Here is a 17,010-nt window from a genome sequence, read left to right on the forward strand (position 1 = left end):
CTTGTGGGTCCTTTGAAGCTCTGAGACGTGTCCCCCCCACTGGGGCCACTTGCATCGCCGCACGCCAGCGTCTCCGGATCTTCTGAAATTGACTTCACCCAATTTCCCCTCTTCATACATCGGCAACATTTACTGTCATCTTTGACGGGCGCAACCCCCTGCAAGTCATCCGGACGGAAGAACACCTCCGACCGGAAGAGCGAACGCACAAAACCTGCCCGGAGCGCCGGCGGCTCCGAGCCCGCCGCCTCGGCCGCCGGCCACACACCACACAGCAACCACCGAGTTTGCCTTTTATTGTCGTTCTTGTTGTACAATGGAAACAGGTAGCTATGTTCTCGGCAAAACAAAACACAATTTTTAAAAAAAAATCACAGAAATTTACTAACAGTGTTTCAAAGGTAAGGCTTTTGAAAGATTTATTGAAATAAATTACCTCTGCCTAAGCATGTACTTCATCCCTCTTTGCCTCCATCACTTGTCAACACGCTAGAAACTTCCGGTTTAAAATACATTTCACTTCGCCAATAATTTTAGATAATACTGGATTCTCCCCTAAAAAGGACTACTGAAAAACTATGCTTTCAAACATTAAAAAAAAAAAAAAACCATAGTCCAACAGGACATGAAACTGAGCGCTGGGACCTATCGCCGCGTGTTTCAAACCCTCCAAGTTAAACCAACGGTAAAGGGTTTGAAAAGGGCCAGGACCTGGGTCCCTCCACGGCAGATGGGCTCGACATCTCGCCTTTCCAAGTTCAATCAAACCAACAGCAACACGGCTACGAAATGAAGGGCTTTGGAGGAGGAAGATACAAAAGATACCTTTTATTTCTTCAGTAAAGCCCTCCAGGATGCCCTTGCCCGCCTTTAACGCCCACATTTCCTCCCAGGACCAAACCCACAGCCTCAGGCATCGCCCCGCACTGACCAAGGACTGCGAACCGCAGCCCAGAGCTGGCTGCTCCACCCCTTCCGTGCTGTGCGCCCGAGTCCGGCGGCCGGGAAAGGCAGACAGGAGAAGACAGACACACGGGGTGGACGCAAGAGACGCAGGAGCACCGGCATCAACGTTAATAAAGCCAGTTTCGACGGGGTCGGAAGGGAAGTCCCGGATGTACTGGGACACTGGGGCACCTGCCCCCACTCCACAGCCCGGTGCTGCTCCTGCTCCGGGCATCAAACCTGGCGCAGTCCGTCCAAGGCGCCCTGCCAGCCAGGGGCCCAGGCTCTGGACCTTGTGGATGCCTCCTGACTAAGGCCAGCCTGCAGCCAGCTGGCCCCTCTAGCGGTGCGGAGTGGGGCCTCCCGGGCCCTGGCCCCACCCCCGCTTCCTGCCAGGCGTGGGGCCCAGACGCCGGCGCGTGCTGGGACTCCTGCACAGAGCAGTCATCAGAGCTGCCGGCCTCAGGGTCTCCGGCCGCCCACTCCCTCCTCGTCTCCCCCACCCCGGAGAGGTCCAGTCAACGCCAGAAGTCATGCCTGGAGTTACAATGTGCGGTGTTTCCAGAGGGAACAGAAATGTCACATAGAAAGTATTACAAAACAGGATTAAACTTGTCAGCTGTCCGAACACTATGACGACCACATGCTTTATACAGCGGCGGTGCAGTCGGGCCCACCGCTCCGAGCGGCCGGCGGGCGAGGCCAGGCCTCCGGGCGGGCGCGCTGCTGGGGAGGCGGTGGCTGCGGGAGGCCGGGCAGCGCTAGGAGGTCTGCTGCTTCTGGAGTCTCCGCTCTGCGGCCGCGGCCAGCATCCTCCGGCGCAGGGTCACGGGGTCGGAGGTGGTACTGTCCGAGGCCAGGCCGCCCTCTGAAGCCGAGTCGTCTTCAGAACTTCGGTTCAAGAAACGCCTTGGACAAAAAGCAAAGGCTTGGCGTGAGAGGCGAGGGGCACGCGGGGCACACACCACACGGCACACGGCACACACACTCCCTTTTCACCTCCCCCTTTCCCAGGCACCCCAGGAAGCCGTCCCCTGTCCCCGAGCAGAGGGGCGAATGTTCTCTGCACCGGGGAGGAGGCTCGGGGGGCCACAGGCCAGCTCTCCCTGCCCCTGGCTGTCTCCTCCCACATACACACCCAGCACCGAGTGCCTGTGGTCAGAAGGCCTGTGCTGGACACCACACATGCCCGCGTGTCCACATGCGGGCCCCGTCCCCAAGAGCTTCAATAAAAAGCCACAGCGACACGGGGAGGCGGCTCAGGCGCGCAGTCCACGCCCGGGCCAGGCCGCTCGGCCAGGGTTTGCGCCTCTAGGTCTCAGCTTCTCCAGCCTTAAGTCTGTCGAGTGGGTGTGATCACGGCCCCCTCCCAGGGCTGTCAAGGTAGTCAGAACAATTCACACAAAGAGCTGAGAACAGGCCGCACACCAGTGCCGTCCACAGAAGACAGGTGACAGAGGCAGCTGCCGGAAGCCACAGCTGAGCCCACTGCTACCAGATCCTGCCGTTACTCAGGAGAGGTCTGGAATCCTAATTTCTAGCTGACATGGACGGCTTCCGACATCAGCCTCTGCCCAAAGACAAGGCCGTGGGCTGACATGACAAGGGCCCGCAGGCCACGGGCTGCGACCTGGGGGGCGGGGCCAGCCCGGCGGGGGAGCCGGCTTACCTGCGAGCCTGCTGCAGGAGGTCGTCCTTCCGCTGCACCAGCATGCGCTGCCTCTCGTCGGCCGACTTGGAGAAGCGGCTGCCCCGAGCCTCGAAGTCCTCCCCCTCGCTGGGCTCCGCCTCCGCCTCCGCCTCGCTGAAGTCCAGCGCCTCCTCCAGCCGGGGACTCAGGTCCAGCGGCACACGCTCCGTCTGCACACGGGGGAAGCGAGGGGCTGGTGAGGACAGGCCGCCCTCCTGGCCTGAGCAGGCGGGGGGGGCGGGGGGTGGGGGAGCCGAGGTAAGTGAGGGGCAGAGCGGACGTGGTGACCAGGCCCAGTGGACACTTTTACTAACTGACTGTAAACAACCCAGGGGCTTTTTGTTTCCTGGGAATGACTGAAAACGTGACATAGCGAGCTTCCCTGTCAGATACATCCTTTCCCTCCACTGTTAGAAAAGACGTTGGAAAAACTCAGGGATTTTTGTGTGAAACTCTACAGAGTGGAGAACCAAGACAGGGTGCTCGCACTGCGCCCCCTGGAGGCCCGAGGCCACCCAGCGTCAAACCTGGGCAGAGCCAGCTCGCCACAGCCGCGGACCGTCTTCAGAGGCCCGGCACCACTTATAAAGGCTGTGCGATCCCACCACGGATTTGGACACGAAGCACTTAACCCAGCCACAGGTCTGCCAGAGCCTTAGGAGTGTTTACCGTTTCCCACTCGTGGGAAACACACACGAGGGGAGAGGGGCCTCCTTAAAGCAGCCCTGCGTGTGTGCAGTGACAGGGCAGGTTGGGGGTTTTTTCCAGCCTCTTAAGAAAGACTTGGAAGGTAGGGTCATGGGTCAGGCACATGAGTTACAGAAAAGAGACGTGAACTGGACCCGCAGGGTGTGGGGCTAAGAGCAAGGTGAGCGGGGCAGGGGGCGCCTCTTCCCGGAAACCAGACAGAAGAGCCGCTTTCGGCTACGGAAAGCCACCCAGGTGCCCCGAGTCACCCGGCGAGCACACGTAGGCAGATCTGGTTCCCAAGACAACCACACTCCTCCCACCCACGCCCACGCAGGTGTCTCGTGTGTGTGCAGTTCCCAGACCTGGAGATGCCAGGGGGGGGGGGGGGGGGGGGAGGGGAGGTGGGCGGAGGAACAGTTCGATGACTCCGGCTCGGGAGGGCTGAGCCCGGCCAGCCCCAACCTGGGTCTGAGCAAGTCCTGTCACCCTGAGCCTCGGGCCCAGCCTCCCTCCTCCCTCCCTACACTGCCACTCCAGCTCAGAATGGCAGGGCTGTCCTCCTCCAGGTCCCACCATGGTCAGTCTCCAGGGAGGGGCCCATGCGGGCCACACCCCAGCACCGCGTGCTGTGCTGGCCTCAAGTACTGAGCGGGGCAAGGCAAACAGCCCCCTTTCACCCCCCTGCCCTGTGCCTCCCGGACGGAAAGGGCTGGGACTGAGGCCATCACCAGGCACCGCCCGTCTGCTGCCAGCCCCGAACAAGTGCTCTCCCTGGAGCGCAGGCCCCACCTGAGCGGAAGCTGTTCCCTCCTCCGGGTCCCCGCTCGGCCTTTCCACGGGGCTGTTCAGTGCAGGTCTGATGCCATCTGGCCGCTGAAAGAGATGGCAGGACAGTCAGTGCAGGGCTCCTGCGGAGCCCCGGGGCGGGCACCTGGAAAATGCCGGCTGGGGAGCGACGGTCCCCGGGCTGAGCCTGCACCAGGCCTGCAGCGCCAGAGACGTGGACAGGCTGCTGGGACGGCAGGCCAGACACAGGGGCCCAGGGCACAAGTCTCAGAGTCACCCACGGCCCCTCCCCCTGCCAGTGCCAGTCACGGCCAGCAATCACACAGGGACAGCAGCTCCCACCGACAGCACACTCTGTGGGAAACTGCTGAGCTCTCACCGGTCCCCTTAACGTCCTACAACACGGGGGCTGCCGTTCTCCTGGGTTTCAGGGGCGTGAGCTCCCGGCCGCGCTGTGGCTGCTCGGAGGCCCTGCCCCACACCCCTGCGGCTCCCGGCACCACAGCGCCAGCCCATTTGTCCTTCCGGGCCGAGGACTCCCTCTGCCTGCACGAGGCAACGCTGCCCCTGGATGCAGCCCCCCACCACCAACGACGGACAGGAGCACTGTGTTCAGAACCGGACCCCCGGGGCCCCCCGGGGACCAGCTCCAGTCACCTCGGCCCAGGCCCTGCTGGGCAGCAAGCCCCCCACCAGCCGCCTAGGTTTCCCGGCCCTAGACGTGGCCTGTGCATCCTTGGCTCGGGGTCTGCGGCCGGAAACCCAAAGCCAGCTGCAAGGTCACACAGGTAAGGACCAGCGAGCCTCAGCTAACACCCCAGAGCACCTGACGCCAACGTCCAGGCTCCTTCCCTCTTCAAAGAGTCCCAAGTTTTAGGATTTTATTCATAGATTTCCATGTTTTTATACACTGAAGTTAAGTCATTTCTGGGTAGACGATTCCCTGGTCCAGCCAGAGAGCTTGCCTGTGGTATGCTAACACTTCTTGTACCCATCAGAGGGGTTATAGAGGATGGGCCAGGAACTTGACCTTTTGAAAAAAAGTCAAGAGCACAAGCCTCGCGTAGCTATTGCACCGAATGGACAACCACGCTGACGTGCAAAGCCAGCCAGGGGCAGACAGCCTGACCTCCCAGACACGGGGGTGGGCAAACGCCAGCCCGCCGGCCGAACCTGCTCGGCCGCCCGCCCGTTTCCGTGTCCCGGGGGTCGCTGGAGCACAGCTGCGTTCATTCATCACATGCCCTCCCGGCTCCCCCCGGGCTGCGGAGGCAGGGGCGGGAGGTCACAGAGAGACTGCACGGCGCACAAAGCCTGACGTATCTCTCTCTGCCCTTCGCGCAGGGGGGCTGCCGACCCTTCTCCAAGTGGAACAGCGCTCTGGCCTCCGGTCTGAAGGGGTGGGCTGGCCTGTGGGGTCTCTCCGCACAAAGGGAGTGACCCAGACGCACTTGTTCTCACCTTCGCTGGGTCGGCCCTCAGTCACCGTTTGGGCAGTCAGGGGAATTACAGAAACCCTCTTCAAGCCATAAACAACATCGAGTTGTTACAGCAACTACGAACGTTTAGAGAAGCAAATCTTTGTGAGGGCAGACGCCATGCATCACGCTCAGAACCCCAGGGTACCTGCGTGGGGAAAGGGACCTGAATCCGTCCTTCCAGAATGTTGTCTGTGGTCACTTCCACCGAGCGCGTCAGCTGGAGGTCCTGCAGCACGAGCGGGTAGGGGACCTGGGGGAACATCTCCTGAATCTGGTGCGCCTGCGGGGACACAAACACAGAGGTCACGGTCACCCTCGACAGGCGTTCCCTGAGGCCACGGTGGGGGCAGGCGGGCACTGAACCTGGCGCTCCGCCCTGGAAACCAAGGTGAAGGCCACTCCCGCTCTGCAGATTGCTAGCCAGCCAGCCGCGCGCCCTCCGTGGTCTCCCGGGAACGCCGAACAGGTAACCGAGGACCACACACATCTCAAACTAAGAAGACCACAGAAGCTCAGCTGGATGCCAGACAGGCTCAACCAGAATAGTCCCGTTTTCTATATCCATGTTAACTTGGATATAAAAGTGTGTTCTTAAAAGCAATAGTTCCAAAATGGAACAAACTGCTGATCCACACCACGTGGATGAAATTCAAATGCATTGTACTATGTGGAAGAAGCCTGGTTCAAAAATGCCACTTACACGACCCTCTGCAACAGGCAGAATGAGGGTGGCGGCAGGGCTGGGGGTGGGGAGAGAAGGCGCCTACAAAGGGGCGCCACGGAATTTCGGCGGGAATTTCGGTGGAATTATCAATTCCACCTTGATAATGGTGGTGGTCACACAACTGCATGAGTCTGACAAAACTCACAGAGCTCGATACTAAAAAGGGGAAATTTATTGTATGTAAATGATACTTCACTTTGAATAAAAAAGATGATGAAAGAGTGAACTGCTAGGATTGCCCTGGAGCCGCAGTTTTCAAACAGTCCACTTGGCGGCACTGTAGTGTGGGCACGTGTGTGTGAGGGCGCATGCATGGTGTGGGGGGCGGTGTGGGTGCAAGTCTCAGCAGACCACTCCCCACAGTTCCCTCAAAGAGGCTCCAGATCACGTTTTCCGGTTCTGCGTATTTCTTTCACAGAGCTTCCGGTCGAGGTTTTATTTGTGGGAAAGTCCCATGATCAAAAGACGAAAAAAGAGCAAGGAGACCAGCAGTGCTGGGGGGACAGCGAGGTCTGCTGTGGGCGCGGCAGCTCCTCGGGAGCAGCCGCCGGAGCTGTGCACAGGGAGCCCCCACTCGGGGGCCGAGAGCCGTGATTGGCATGAGACCTCACGGAGCTGTGTGTAGGGTCGCTGCTGGCATGGGGGAGGGCCAGGGCACGGCAGAGGGCCCGGGGTCCCCAGTTCCTGGGGCCCTCATTGTGCAAAGGAGCATGTGCAGGTCCCTTCTGCCCAGGTCCAAGCAAAGCGGACGGAGAAACCCCAACGTCAGGTGACATTCACTCACTTCTATTCCCCCACAGCACACCCTCATTTCCCAAACAAAACGATGTCCAAGGTTCATGTGATTAGACTAAAGCTTTTCTTCCAGAAAACCCAGTGAGTTAAGTATCGGACCTTTATAAAAAACACAAGATCCTAGTAAATTAGCTGTGCTAAAAATAGGCCATCCCACTCCATCTCAGACCTGGAGGAAGAACCCCAGGCCCACCGGAGAACCCCAGGCGCACCAAAGCCGAGAACGTGCCTCTGGCGTTTGCAAGGAGGCGGGTGGGGCGCCCCACCCATGGAGCCTCCACAGCTGCGGAGCGAGCCTGCACACAGAGCCTGCCACGAGGCAGCCAGGGGCGCGTGAGGTCCCTGCCCGCCGTGGCGTGGCGTCACTCTCACTCTGCAGATGGCCCAGCCGAGTGGCAGCGTGCGTGGCTTCACCGGATACTCCATGGGTTTTGAAACTCGTGAGTAAATGACTTATTCAAAAAGGCTTGGAAGAAACACTGTCCCGATGCCACAGCCCCATCGAGACACCCCAGCTTCTCTGCCGTATGTCTTGTGACACACCATCGGCCACGTCTCCTTCTCCAGCTCCCACGGGGGCTTCAGTCCACACGGTCTGGTGCACACCCCTCAGGCTGCCGGAACGGCTTGTCCCTCTCCAGCCAACGACCCCCGGGCCTCTGCCAAGTCCCACGCTGTTCCCTCCGAGCCTGAGCCCGAGGACTCCCAGAATTCCCACAGGCCCGACTTGCCATTGGCTCCTGTTGTGTGCTCCCTGTACATCCCCTCTCTGCCAGACCTCTGTCCCCGCTGCTCCCTGTTTCTGAGCTGCTCTCTCCCCCCAGGAGAGATCTGGCGCCCAGCTTTCACTGTCAGCAGCGTGAATCGCCAGTGTGGTCTCTGCAGGGCGGTCCAGAACAGCCTCCGTGACGTGACATGACATGACGTGACGTGACATGACGTGACATGACGTGACATGACGTCTGCGGCTGTCTCCCAGCCATCCCAGCTGGACGCGGAGCCCCTGTCCTTGCTCCTGCTGCTCCCCACCCCCGTCCTGCCCACGGCAACTCACGGCCCTGCCACCTGCCTGGCTGCTTTCACTCCCCCACCTCCGGCAGCCCACCAACCCCCACACCCAAATCAAAGCCTCGTCACATCCTGTCAGTTCGTCTTCTAAAAATAATGGGATCTGTCACTGCCTCTCATCTCTCTCGCATGCACGCACCCCGTCCACGCTGCCGGCTGCTTCTGCCTGAACTGCGGCGACAGCTTCCGCCTGGCCTCGCTGCTTCCATTTCTGCCCCTTATCAGCCACTCTCCTGCCAGAAGCAAACCCGTTCCGTCGGTCCCCTGGGTGGGACAGCAAGCCTTGCGTGGCCATCTCACACTGTCATTACAGAACTTAAGCTGGAGTGTGGCCTGCAAGTGCCTGCACGACCTGGCTCTGAGACATCAATCTATGCCATAGTCTCGGTGCCCGACTCGCTGGGCCCCGGCCACACTGGCCTCTCTTCCCACAACTTTCTCGCCTCTCGGCCTCTGCACCTGGGCCCACTACTTCCTACCACCCCCACCTGCCTCCCCATCCCATCCTCCATGTCTCGGCTTAAACACTGCCTCCTCAGGGAGAGCTGCCTGGAACACCCCCTCTAGACAGCCTTCTCCCAGCCCCCTGCCCCCCACAGTGCCAGCGGCCCTGCCTCCTCGGCATTCATAGCCGGTCTCCCCACGGAGTACAGCACGTGTGCAGGGCGGGGCTCACGCCTTCCCCGTGCACACCGCAGGTGCTGGGCCCGCCGTCTGCACTGCACGTGCCCGTCACGGGTGCAGCCAGCTGGCACCAATCGGCTGACTACATGCACTGAGGTTAATACGTAAGCAAGCAAATGACTGATGACCTTCCGAAGTGGTCCCAGCCGGGCTGACCCACGCCAGGCGGAGGCCCTGCTCCAGCAGGACTGCCGTCGCTGGCATGTCAACTCCCTGCACTCACTGCCACAACGAGCACGAAACCTCAACAACAGACACGTTCCTCCTACACCGTACAATAAAAATACACACCGTATGGCAAAGCTTTAGAAAAAGACAAAGGACCTTGAAGTGTTTGAACAACACCCTTAAGCTAACAGCATGCCTCAGTGTCTCAAGGGGTGTGTGTGTGTATGTGTTTTGGGGAGGGGGAGGATGGGAATCCAAACCCCCCCCCTTGGTAGGCCTAGCACATTTTTTAATAAAAGGCATCGTTCACTCCAGTCAATAATTTTCCTGCGATTTTTGGCTAAAGTTGGGAGAGCCCAAGATCGGCCCAGATCAGTTCTCAGCCGGGTGGAGCCTGCCGGCCCAGAGCACGGCGGAGTGGACCCAGCGGCGCCCAGCACGGGTCAGCTTATCCGCCGCACAAGTAAAACCAAAGGTGGTTTCCCAACCGTTTTCAAACTTTAAAACACAGGACTCTGAGCTACCCCAGCAAGTAACCACGGCGCCCCTAAAGGCCTGGCCACTCTCCGAGAGCTGGCGCAGACCAACAGGTCCTCCCACTGTGCCACTGTGCACGTGAGCCGGTTCTCCTCCCCTCCCGAGTGTCAGCCGCCCCCTCCCCCGGGGCAGCCGGTCCTCACCATGGCATTGAGCTGGGAGTTGCTGGCCTGCGTGATGCCGAGGATGTTGGTGGTGTGCATCACTTCAACCGAGAAACTCGGCAGCCAGCTCGCAATCCGGGACCCTGAAACGAGGAGAGCGGCACACGCTTCAGAGACCTCTTCATTTTTCTCTCCTTCACAACAAGCATGGAACACAAACATGAGCGAGACAGACGGCCGTCTCCACGGGCTTGCCCAGCACAATGTGACGGTTAAGAAACTGGATACTAGCCCTGGCTGGCATAGCTCGTGGATTGAACTCGGGCTGCGAACCAAAGTGTCGCAGGTTCGATTCCCAGTCAGGGCACATGCCTGGGTTGCAGGCCATGACCCCCCAGCAACCGCACATTGATGTTTCTCTCTCTCTCTTTCTCCCTCCCTTCCCTCTCTAAAACTAAATAAATAAAATCTTTTAAAAAACTGGATACTTGTCGACTTACTAAGGAAAAATAAAGATTATATAGCCAGGGCCCACGTCTGAGACCGGCTGGTGTGTTTCAGAAGTCCTGCCCGGTAGAGGCCTTAAGCAGTAGCCACCAAAGCAGCCTCCTCCACACCGGCCCACCCATGTTCACACCTAACCCAGCAGAATGCCCAGAACACAATAACCCCTCAGGGCTACCGACAGCTTCTGAACGTTTTCGGTTAAAACTGCGGTATTACGTTACAGTTATGACGGAACCAGCATCAGCCCTGGGCTGTGGCGCTGGGGGCGGAAGCCAACGGACCGTCGAAGTGGAAGAAGTGGTTGTGCTGGTTTAGGCGAGGCCGGCCTTCGGCGGCGGCGACAGGCACCAGGTTCTCCTCCAGGTTCTCCCCCTGGCGGTCCTCCCGGCCACGGCTGTTGTCCGCAATGTTCAGGGACATCCTGCACGTCGGGCAGGAGGTGTCTTGTTCCAGCCAAGAGCGGAGACAGGAGCTACCGGAAGGCGCAAGACGAGACAGCCTGAGCTCGGTTTGGGGGAATTCCCCGGGAGTGCTCTGGGTGTATCCGGAGGGTTACAGTTTTACTTTTATTGACCACTCAGTGAGATTTAAATGTTGGGAAACCTCTGTTGACATTGCCTCTGTGCCCCACTTCCCTCTCAAATGCCCCAGTAGGTCCAGCCGTGAACATGAACCCGTTAACATACGGGGTCATTCACCAAGCTCCTGGTCGTGACCTTGTGCGCACGACTCCATCACACGGCTCACCGTCTCCCTTTCCAGCTCCATCTACCGCCTGAAACTCCACATGGCGGAAACGTGTCCTCTCCTCCAGTGACCTCTCAGGCCACCACAGCTGCCCGCTAACACTGTCCCAGCCTTGGCCTGCTCTCCAACACCCTGCGCAGCACCACGGCCAGCCTGAGGTAACGCCCCCACTGCTGCGCTAGGATTCGCCTGGAGCCCGGGCACCACGAGCCCCCGAGTGCCCTGGACACAGCACCCGCGCCCGGGGCCCTCCCCGAAGCGCCTACTTGTGGAAAAGGTGTCCGCAGGGCAGCTTCCGCGCAGCCTGCATGGAGTCCCAGCAGATGGCACAGTCGTCGTTGTTGACAGCCAGCTCCTCGGGGGTTGCCACCGCGAACCTGCGAACCACAGAGCGCACCGCCGGGGTCAGTTCCACGGGTGCCATCGGAGCGCCACTTCAGCCACGCTGCCTCCCCACCAGCACGGTTTGGAGGAGCTTGGTCAAGTGGCCAACCACCAAAATCACCACACCTGCTTTCCCTTCACGCCTATCAAAGGGCGGGCAAGAAGTTCATACACAGACACTAACCTGGTCTCAACGACGGCTGTTCATGACAAGGGAACGCCGGGCAAATCCGGGGAGTTAAGGCCCCCCGGGAGCCAAGCGGTCCCCCTGGACACCAAAAGGGCACCCACTGATTTCACACTTCCAGGCCTGGCTTAGCCTCAGGCGGGCAAGTGAGCACCGCCTTCCATGAGGTTAAGAGTGTGTGAGTGTGCGTGCGTGTGTGTACACATGCATGCGTAAAGAATAAGTGAGACCCGCCTTCTTAAAATAAAGCGGGCAGAGGCCCAAGGCAGCCTCCGTATAACAACGGTGACGATAAAGATGGCGTCATCATAGGAACCTAATCCTGACTCGGCACATACCGTGTACCCAGCGCCAGAACGCTCTAGGCTCACGGCACGCGTCAGCCCGCTGAGCCCCGCCGACAGTGCCAGGAGGGAGGCTCTGCCGTCGTCCCCCGGGAGGGCACGGCGGGGGCCCTGAGAGCCGAGGGCCCTGCCCGCAGCCACGGCCAGGTGGGGGCTCACGCCCAGGCAGCCCCTCCCTCTTCACCACTGTTACCAGGTCACAAAAGCAAGTCCTCACCTAAGCTACGATCTGTTATTATTAAAGACCGAAAATGAGGCAACTTGGTTAGGGTGAAAAAGGAAAGGAGAAGGAAAAAAAACACAGTAAAGTAAATGAATACACGAGATGAGCCAACCCGGGCGACGCCGACCCGGGCCAACCCACCTGGCCTCCATGTTCCCGACGACGTGCAGGTAGTTCTTGTGCCGGCGGATGCGACGCTGCACCTCGTGGAACAGGTAGCGCAGCTGCATGAAGATGACCAGGCTGGCCATGGACAGCCAGATGTTGCCGAATAACTGAACGTGGGAGGAAAGAGACGAGAACACGCGATGAGAACGGACGGGAACCCGCCGGCGGTGAAGGCGAGGGGCGCGGCAGACGGTCCTCCCCGCTGCTGCTGAGCTGGCGCGGGGCCGTGCAGCGGACGCACGGCCCCGAACGGGCTGCCTGCTCTCGGGGTGATGGGGGCCTAGTCACCCCGTCACCAGGGGTCACTCCTGAGGCACCAGCCGGAAATGTAAGAGCTCTGTGCAGAAAGATGCACATGCACAGAACTCCAAAGAAGAGAACCAGGGAATCAGCAAAGTGCCCAGTAGGGGAGTAACAAGGTTGTCAACTCACATGTGTAATACTGTACAGCTCTTCATTACACTAACTATACTACACATTCATATTGTATCTTACACATAACATTTCTGAAGATCAGGTGTAAGGGAAAAGGATACTTAAGTGAAAAAAGCAGGCTAAAACTACCTTACGAAAACTAGCATGTGATTATTACAAAATTACATAAAGATAGGATCTCACAAGCAACTGGATACAATCTAAATGCCCCGTTACTGGGGGCGGTGAATTACATCATCACACATCTCCAGGACAGACGTTTTATCTCGACGGTATTAAAAGAGGTTAGAAGAACAGTTAGCAGCATTAAGGAAATGTTCATATACATTAGCTAAAAAAGCTACACGTGGTTTTTTCAAAGTATATTTTCAGAGTTGCTTTCAAAGGTGTTTAGAAATGCGCCGTGCCTCAACCCAGCGCCCACCAAGCACGCCGATGCTCACCCTTATGAGACCACGGGGCGCTCACCAACGGAGGAGGCGTTCGAGGGTGCAATCGCTTGCACACCAAGGTGAACCGTAAGCAACGAGGTGGGAGGAATTAAGAATAAGGACATTGTTTTTCATTACAGAGACGGAAGACTCACGAACCCACGAGGCAGCTCATTGCACAAGGATTCCCTTCACCGTCTGTGAAGTACCCACTGAGGAGCAGAAGCCACAGAAGCAGCCGGCAGGGGAACCCCCTCCCTCTGCGCCAGAGGAACTAGCTACCGACTAGCCAGCAGATTCGCTAAGTCTCTCAGGAGCGTGGGCGAACCCCTGAGCCAGACTGGCTGCAGGACGCTGCTTTGTACCCAGCGGCAAAAAGAGGGGCGGGCGCAGCTGCGCCCGTCTGTGTGGTCTTAAAGCGGCTGCTCCCCCGACGTTTTACCCACCAGTGCACGGACCAGGGCCCTGCCTCTGAGCACCCGGCCCCCTCGGAGGAGGCTCACCAGCATGTGGACGTGGTGCACGAGGTCCAGGGACAGGAGCGTGAGCTCCATGACGAAGTCCGTGTAGTAGACGCACGTCCCCTTCCCTTCCCACGTCCCCTCGTGGCTGAGGTCCCACAGGTGGATGACGTATCTGCAACGAGTCCAGGAACACCGTCTTTGTGGTTTCCGTGACAACTGAGTGTGGTTTGAGCGCGCGATAGGGGAGTCCCACATGCGTGTATTTGACACTTGCTGTGTCTTACACTCGACTGTGTACACAGACCCCGGTCGCCTCCCTCCTGATTTCCACTCACCGTAAAATCACATGTGCAGTCCTCACAGTGACCAGAAGAGACTGTAAAACAGATGACATATTATTTCTTTTTAGTAAAACTTAGGACTCCTTGGGCCAGACTGGCTTTGCATGAAGTCAAACCTCTCTCAGTTCAAGTTAAGAGCAGTCTGTCCCGGGGGTGGGGAATTGGGTGCCGGTGGTCAGGAGGAGCAAACGTCCAGGTGTCAGTCACGTAAGCACGGGGGACACAGTGTCCACCGTGATGCTGACAGTTGACACTGCTGTGTAGTGTGTTTGCAAGTTGCAAAGAGAGTAGCCCCTGAAAGTTCTCATCACGAGGAAACAAATCTTTTGTGTGGATAGAGAGGATGGTAACAAAACGTATCATGACATTCATTCCATGGCACACGGAAGCCAGGTCCCTCTGCCGTTCACCTTGAACTCACACACGGCTGCACGGCCACGCCGTCTCAGCAAGACCCGCCGTCCCACTTAGTCTGTTCCAGTGCCCACACACCGCTTGCAGGATCCAGCGACCCGACTTTCACGGAGACCCTTCTACCGACAGGTGACCGTCGCGCACACCTGTTCCTCCCCTGAGGACACCTTCCACGGTCCGGAGAGTCCTTGTCCCAGCAGTGTGGCAACCACTTCTGCCGCCCACAGCGTGAAGGGACCACACCTGACTACCTGCGTTCTGTGACACCCGGTGGGTGCAGCAGAGTGTGGACGCCACCGACCTAGACGGGGGCCGCTCTCCAAGCAACGCTGTGTGCGCGTCCCTGACCCACATGGAGGAGAGGAGAACAAAGGAGATCGAAAACAAAATAAACCCCTCATGGCGTTTCGTGTTACCGAAATTAATATCAAGAACATTCTCCCCTTAACTTACCAGAACAGAACTGTTAAATTATCTATGTTTGAGATTAGGAAACTTTCAGTTATAAATGGAAAATATTTTACCACACATAGAAGAGAAACACCACACGTATAAAAATATAATTTAGCTCAAGGTAGCAAATCTATAACATGATAAACTATCTTAAAAGAATAAACAGTAACAAACTAAAATAAAAATACGTACTATATAGTATGACCCAATAGACCTAATTTAAATGTCTTTATTTTTAGGTATACCTTGTTCAAAGTTTGGCCTAATTTTAAAAATTAGATAACCAAAAAAGAAAAACATGGTATTATTCAAATGATGGTTTATAATAAAACATATCTAAAATAAACTAATCAACGCTAGTCAGTGTAAATGAAGTTTCAGACAGATGTTTTTCAAGAGGAAATACAGTTTATACTTTTCACATACAGAAAGTATTCAGCAAAAGCTGCAAATGTTTTTATCAAGTACTTAAATGTTGTTTTTCTAATTTCACTTACACTACTATATTATACTCTGAAATGAATGCTATTAATCAAATAAAGTTTAACCCTATTCTAACAAGTTCCCAGTTAGTTCAGACTTAGTGTTTTTGATATTAGCTAACCAGCTTTAATATATTTACTAATATATTGAGCTGATATATTTTTTCACTAATAATACCACTTACGGGCAAGATTAAAACATTCTGTCTTTGGCCTGAGTAAAACAGCTAAGTCGCTGAATATAAGAACACACAGAAAATGTTGACTTCTACTGAACAGAAATTGGTATTTTCTGAAAGGTTTAAAAAGTAAATTTTAACATATACATGAACATCAAATTATCCTTTGAAAATAACGAACAAGGTTTACACATTCTGCTGTCCTACGAAACCCTGACTCAAGCCCCACCTGGAAGCCACCACCGCAGAGCACTGCGTGGCGCCAACACCAGCCCCTGCGATGGGGCCTACGGGAGCACCGTCCGCCCTGGGAGCACCGTCCACCCCGGGAGCCATGGGATGCGGCTGCACCGCCAGCCGGTCTGGCACCTTGAGCAACTCACTGCACCCTCCTATGCCTGTTCCCCACCCCCATTCTCGAACAAGAGTAATAAAATGAGTAAATACAAGTAAAAGTGGGTCGACACGGGTGCTTAGAATAATTCCTAGTATTTACTGGGCACTAACTACTTAAATGATGGCGGCAACAACCACTTTCGATCAGGCTGTAGCAGGGATGGCGTGACATCACACACACGGGAGCCTTCAGTACCAGGACCCAGCACGAAGCAGAACTCAGACAGGGCTCGTTAGAGTAGAAGACCAAATACCCGTCAGCCACTTCACGGAGGAAATAACCGGTGGACGCTCCTCTCGAGTCCCGGAAAAGACTCAGAAACGAAGGCAGAGCAAAAGCCCGCGGCGCCTCTTACCTCCGCCGCCATGAAGGCCAGCGTGTGCATGCCGTGGGAGTAGCCCGTGACGCAGCGGGCCACCGCCAGCCCGCAGCAGGACAGCAGCATCGCGACCAGCAGGGACAGGACTCGACAGTGGCTGCTCATCGGGGTGGTGGGGGAGAAAGAGAGCTGCAATGCACAAAATGGGGGGTGGGGGGGGAGGTCAGTCTTCATCCCAGCAGTGGTGAACTTCAGTGAGAGACCCAAGGGTGACCTTGGCAGCTTTGCTCAGGGGTCTGTTTACCAAATGCAAAGCACAGAGGAGTACCCCGTTACCAGATGGCCAAAACCCTCCACCCAGCCTAAACTTGAGTATGAGCTGACTCACAGAGATCTTTAGCGTTTAATCGACTGACTACAACACTATGCATTACGTTCTCATCTCAAATTCTCAAGGATCCTCCTACCAGTGGGATTATAAGCCTCCAGAAGCAATTTTTCAGAGGTTATGTCATTCCTCTAACCTTCGACGGGACTCGGGACAGCGCCACATCCTGCTGGCTCTTTCCCGATCTTGCTCTAGCCCCTCCCCCAAATCCGCTTAGAGGGCGTCCCCAGTCTGCTAGGGCTCGGACAACTGAAATGTAACCCAGGTGCAGCTCTGCCACGGGTGTGAAGCTGTGGTAATAGTGTGCGAGGAGAGGCAACGGCTTGGAAAGGAAGGCCTGGAGCCATAGCTCCTGAGTAGGAAGGTGTCTAACTGGACAGCAAACCAGTGGGAGGGGTCAGGAGCTCCTGTTCCTGACCTTGAATGGGGGTTCACCTGTGACAGCGCTATAAAGACTCTGGGGCTGAAGCGAACT

At 57.0% G+C, this 17,010-nt stretch overlaps 1 protein-coding gene across 1 annotated transcript in view; it reads right to left on the minus strand.

The window, feature by feature from the left end:
- Positions 1–364: 364 nt before the first annotated feature.
- AMFR (autocrine motility factor receptor) overlaps positions 365–17,010 on the minus strand; it is a 29,056-nt gene continuing 12,410 nt past the window's right edge. Inside the window, exons 4-14 of the mRNA XM_028501765.2 lie at positions 16,184–16,336; positions 13,898–13,938; positions 13,602–13,734; positions 12,206–12,339; positions 11,193–11,303; positions 10,461–10,651; positions 9,712–9,815; positions 5,738–5,872; positions 4,115–4,198; positions 2,615–2,805; positions 365–1,854 (exon numbers count right to left, since the gene is read on the minus strand). Of these exons, the coding sequence (XP_028357566.1) occupies positions 1,707–1,854; positions 2,615–2,805; positions 4,115–4,198; positions 5,738–5,872; positions 9,712–9,815; positions 10,461–10,651; positions 11,193–11,303; positions 12,206–12,339; positions 13,602–13,734; positions 13,898–13,938; positions 16,184–16,336 (1,425 nt within the window). The 3' untranslated portion in view covers positions 365–1,706. The remainder of the gene's footprint in view (positions 1,855–2,614; positions 2,806–4,114; positions 4,199–5,737; positions 5,873–9,711; positions 9,816–10,460; positions 10,652–11,192; positions 11,304–12,205; positions 12,340–13,601; positions 13,735–13,897; positions 13,939–16,183; positions 16,337–17,010) is intronic.

The sequence above is a fragment of the Phyllostomus discolor genome, chromosome 12 (genome assembly GCF_004126475.2).
Source record: "Phyllostomus discolor isolate MPI-MPIP mPhyDis1 chromosome 12, mPhyDis1.pri.v3, whole genome shotgun sequence".
NCBI lineage: Eukaryota > Metazoa > Chordata > Mammalia > Chiroptera > Phyllostomidae > Phyllostomus > Phyllostomus discolor.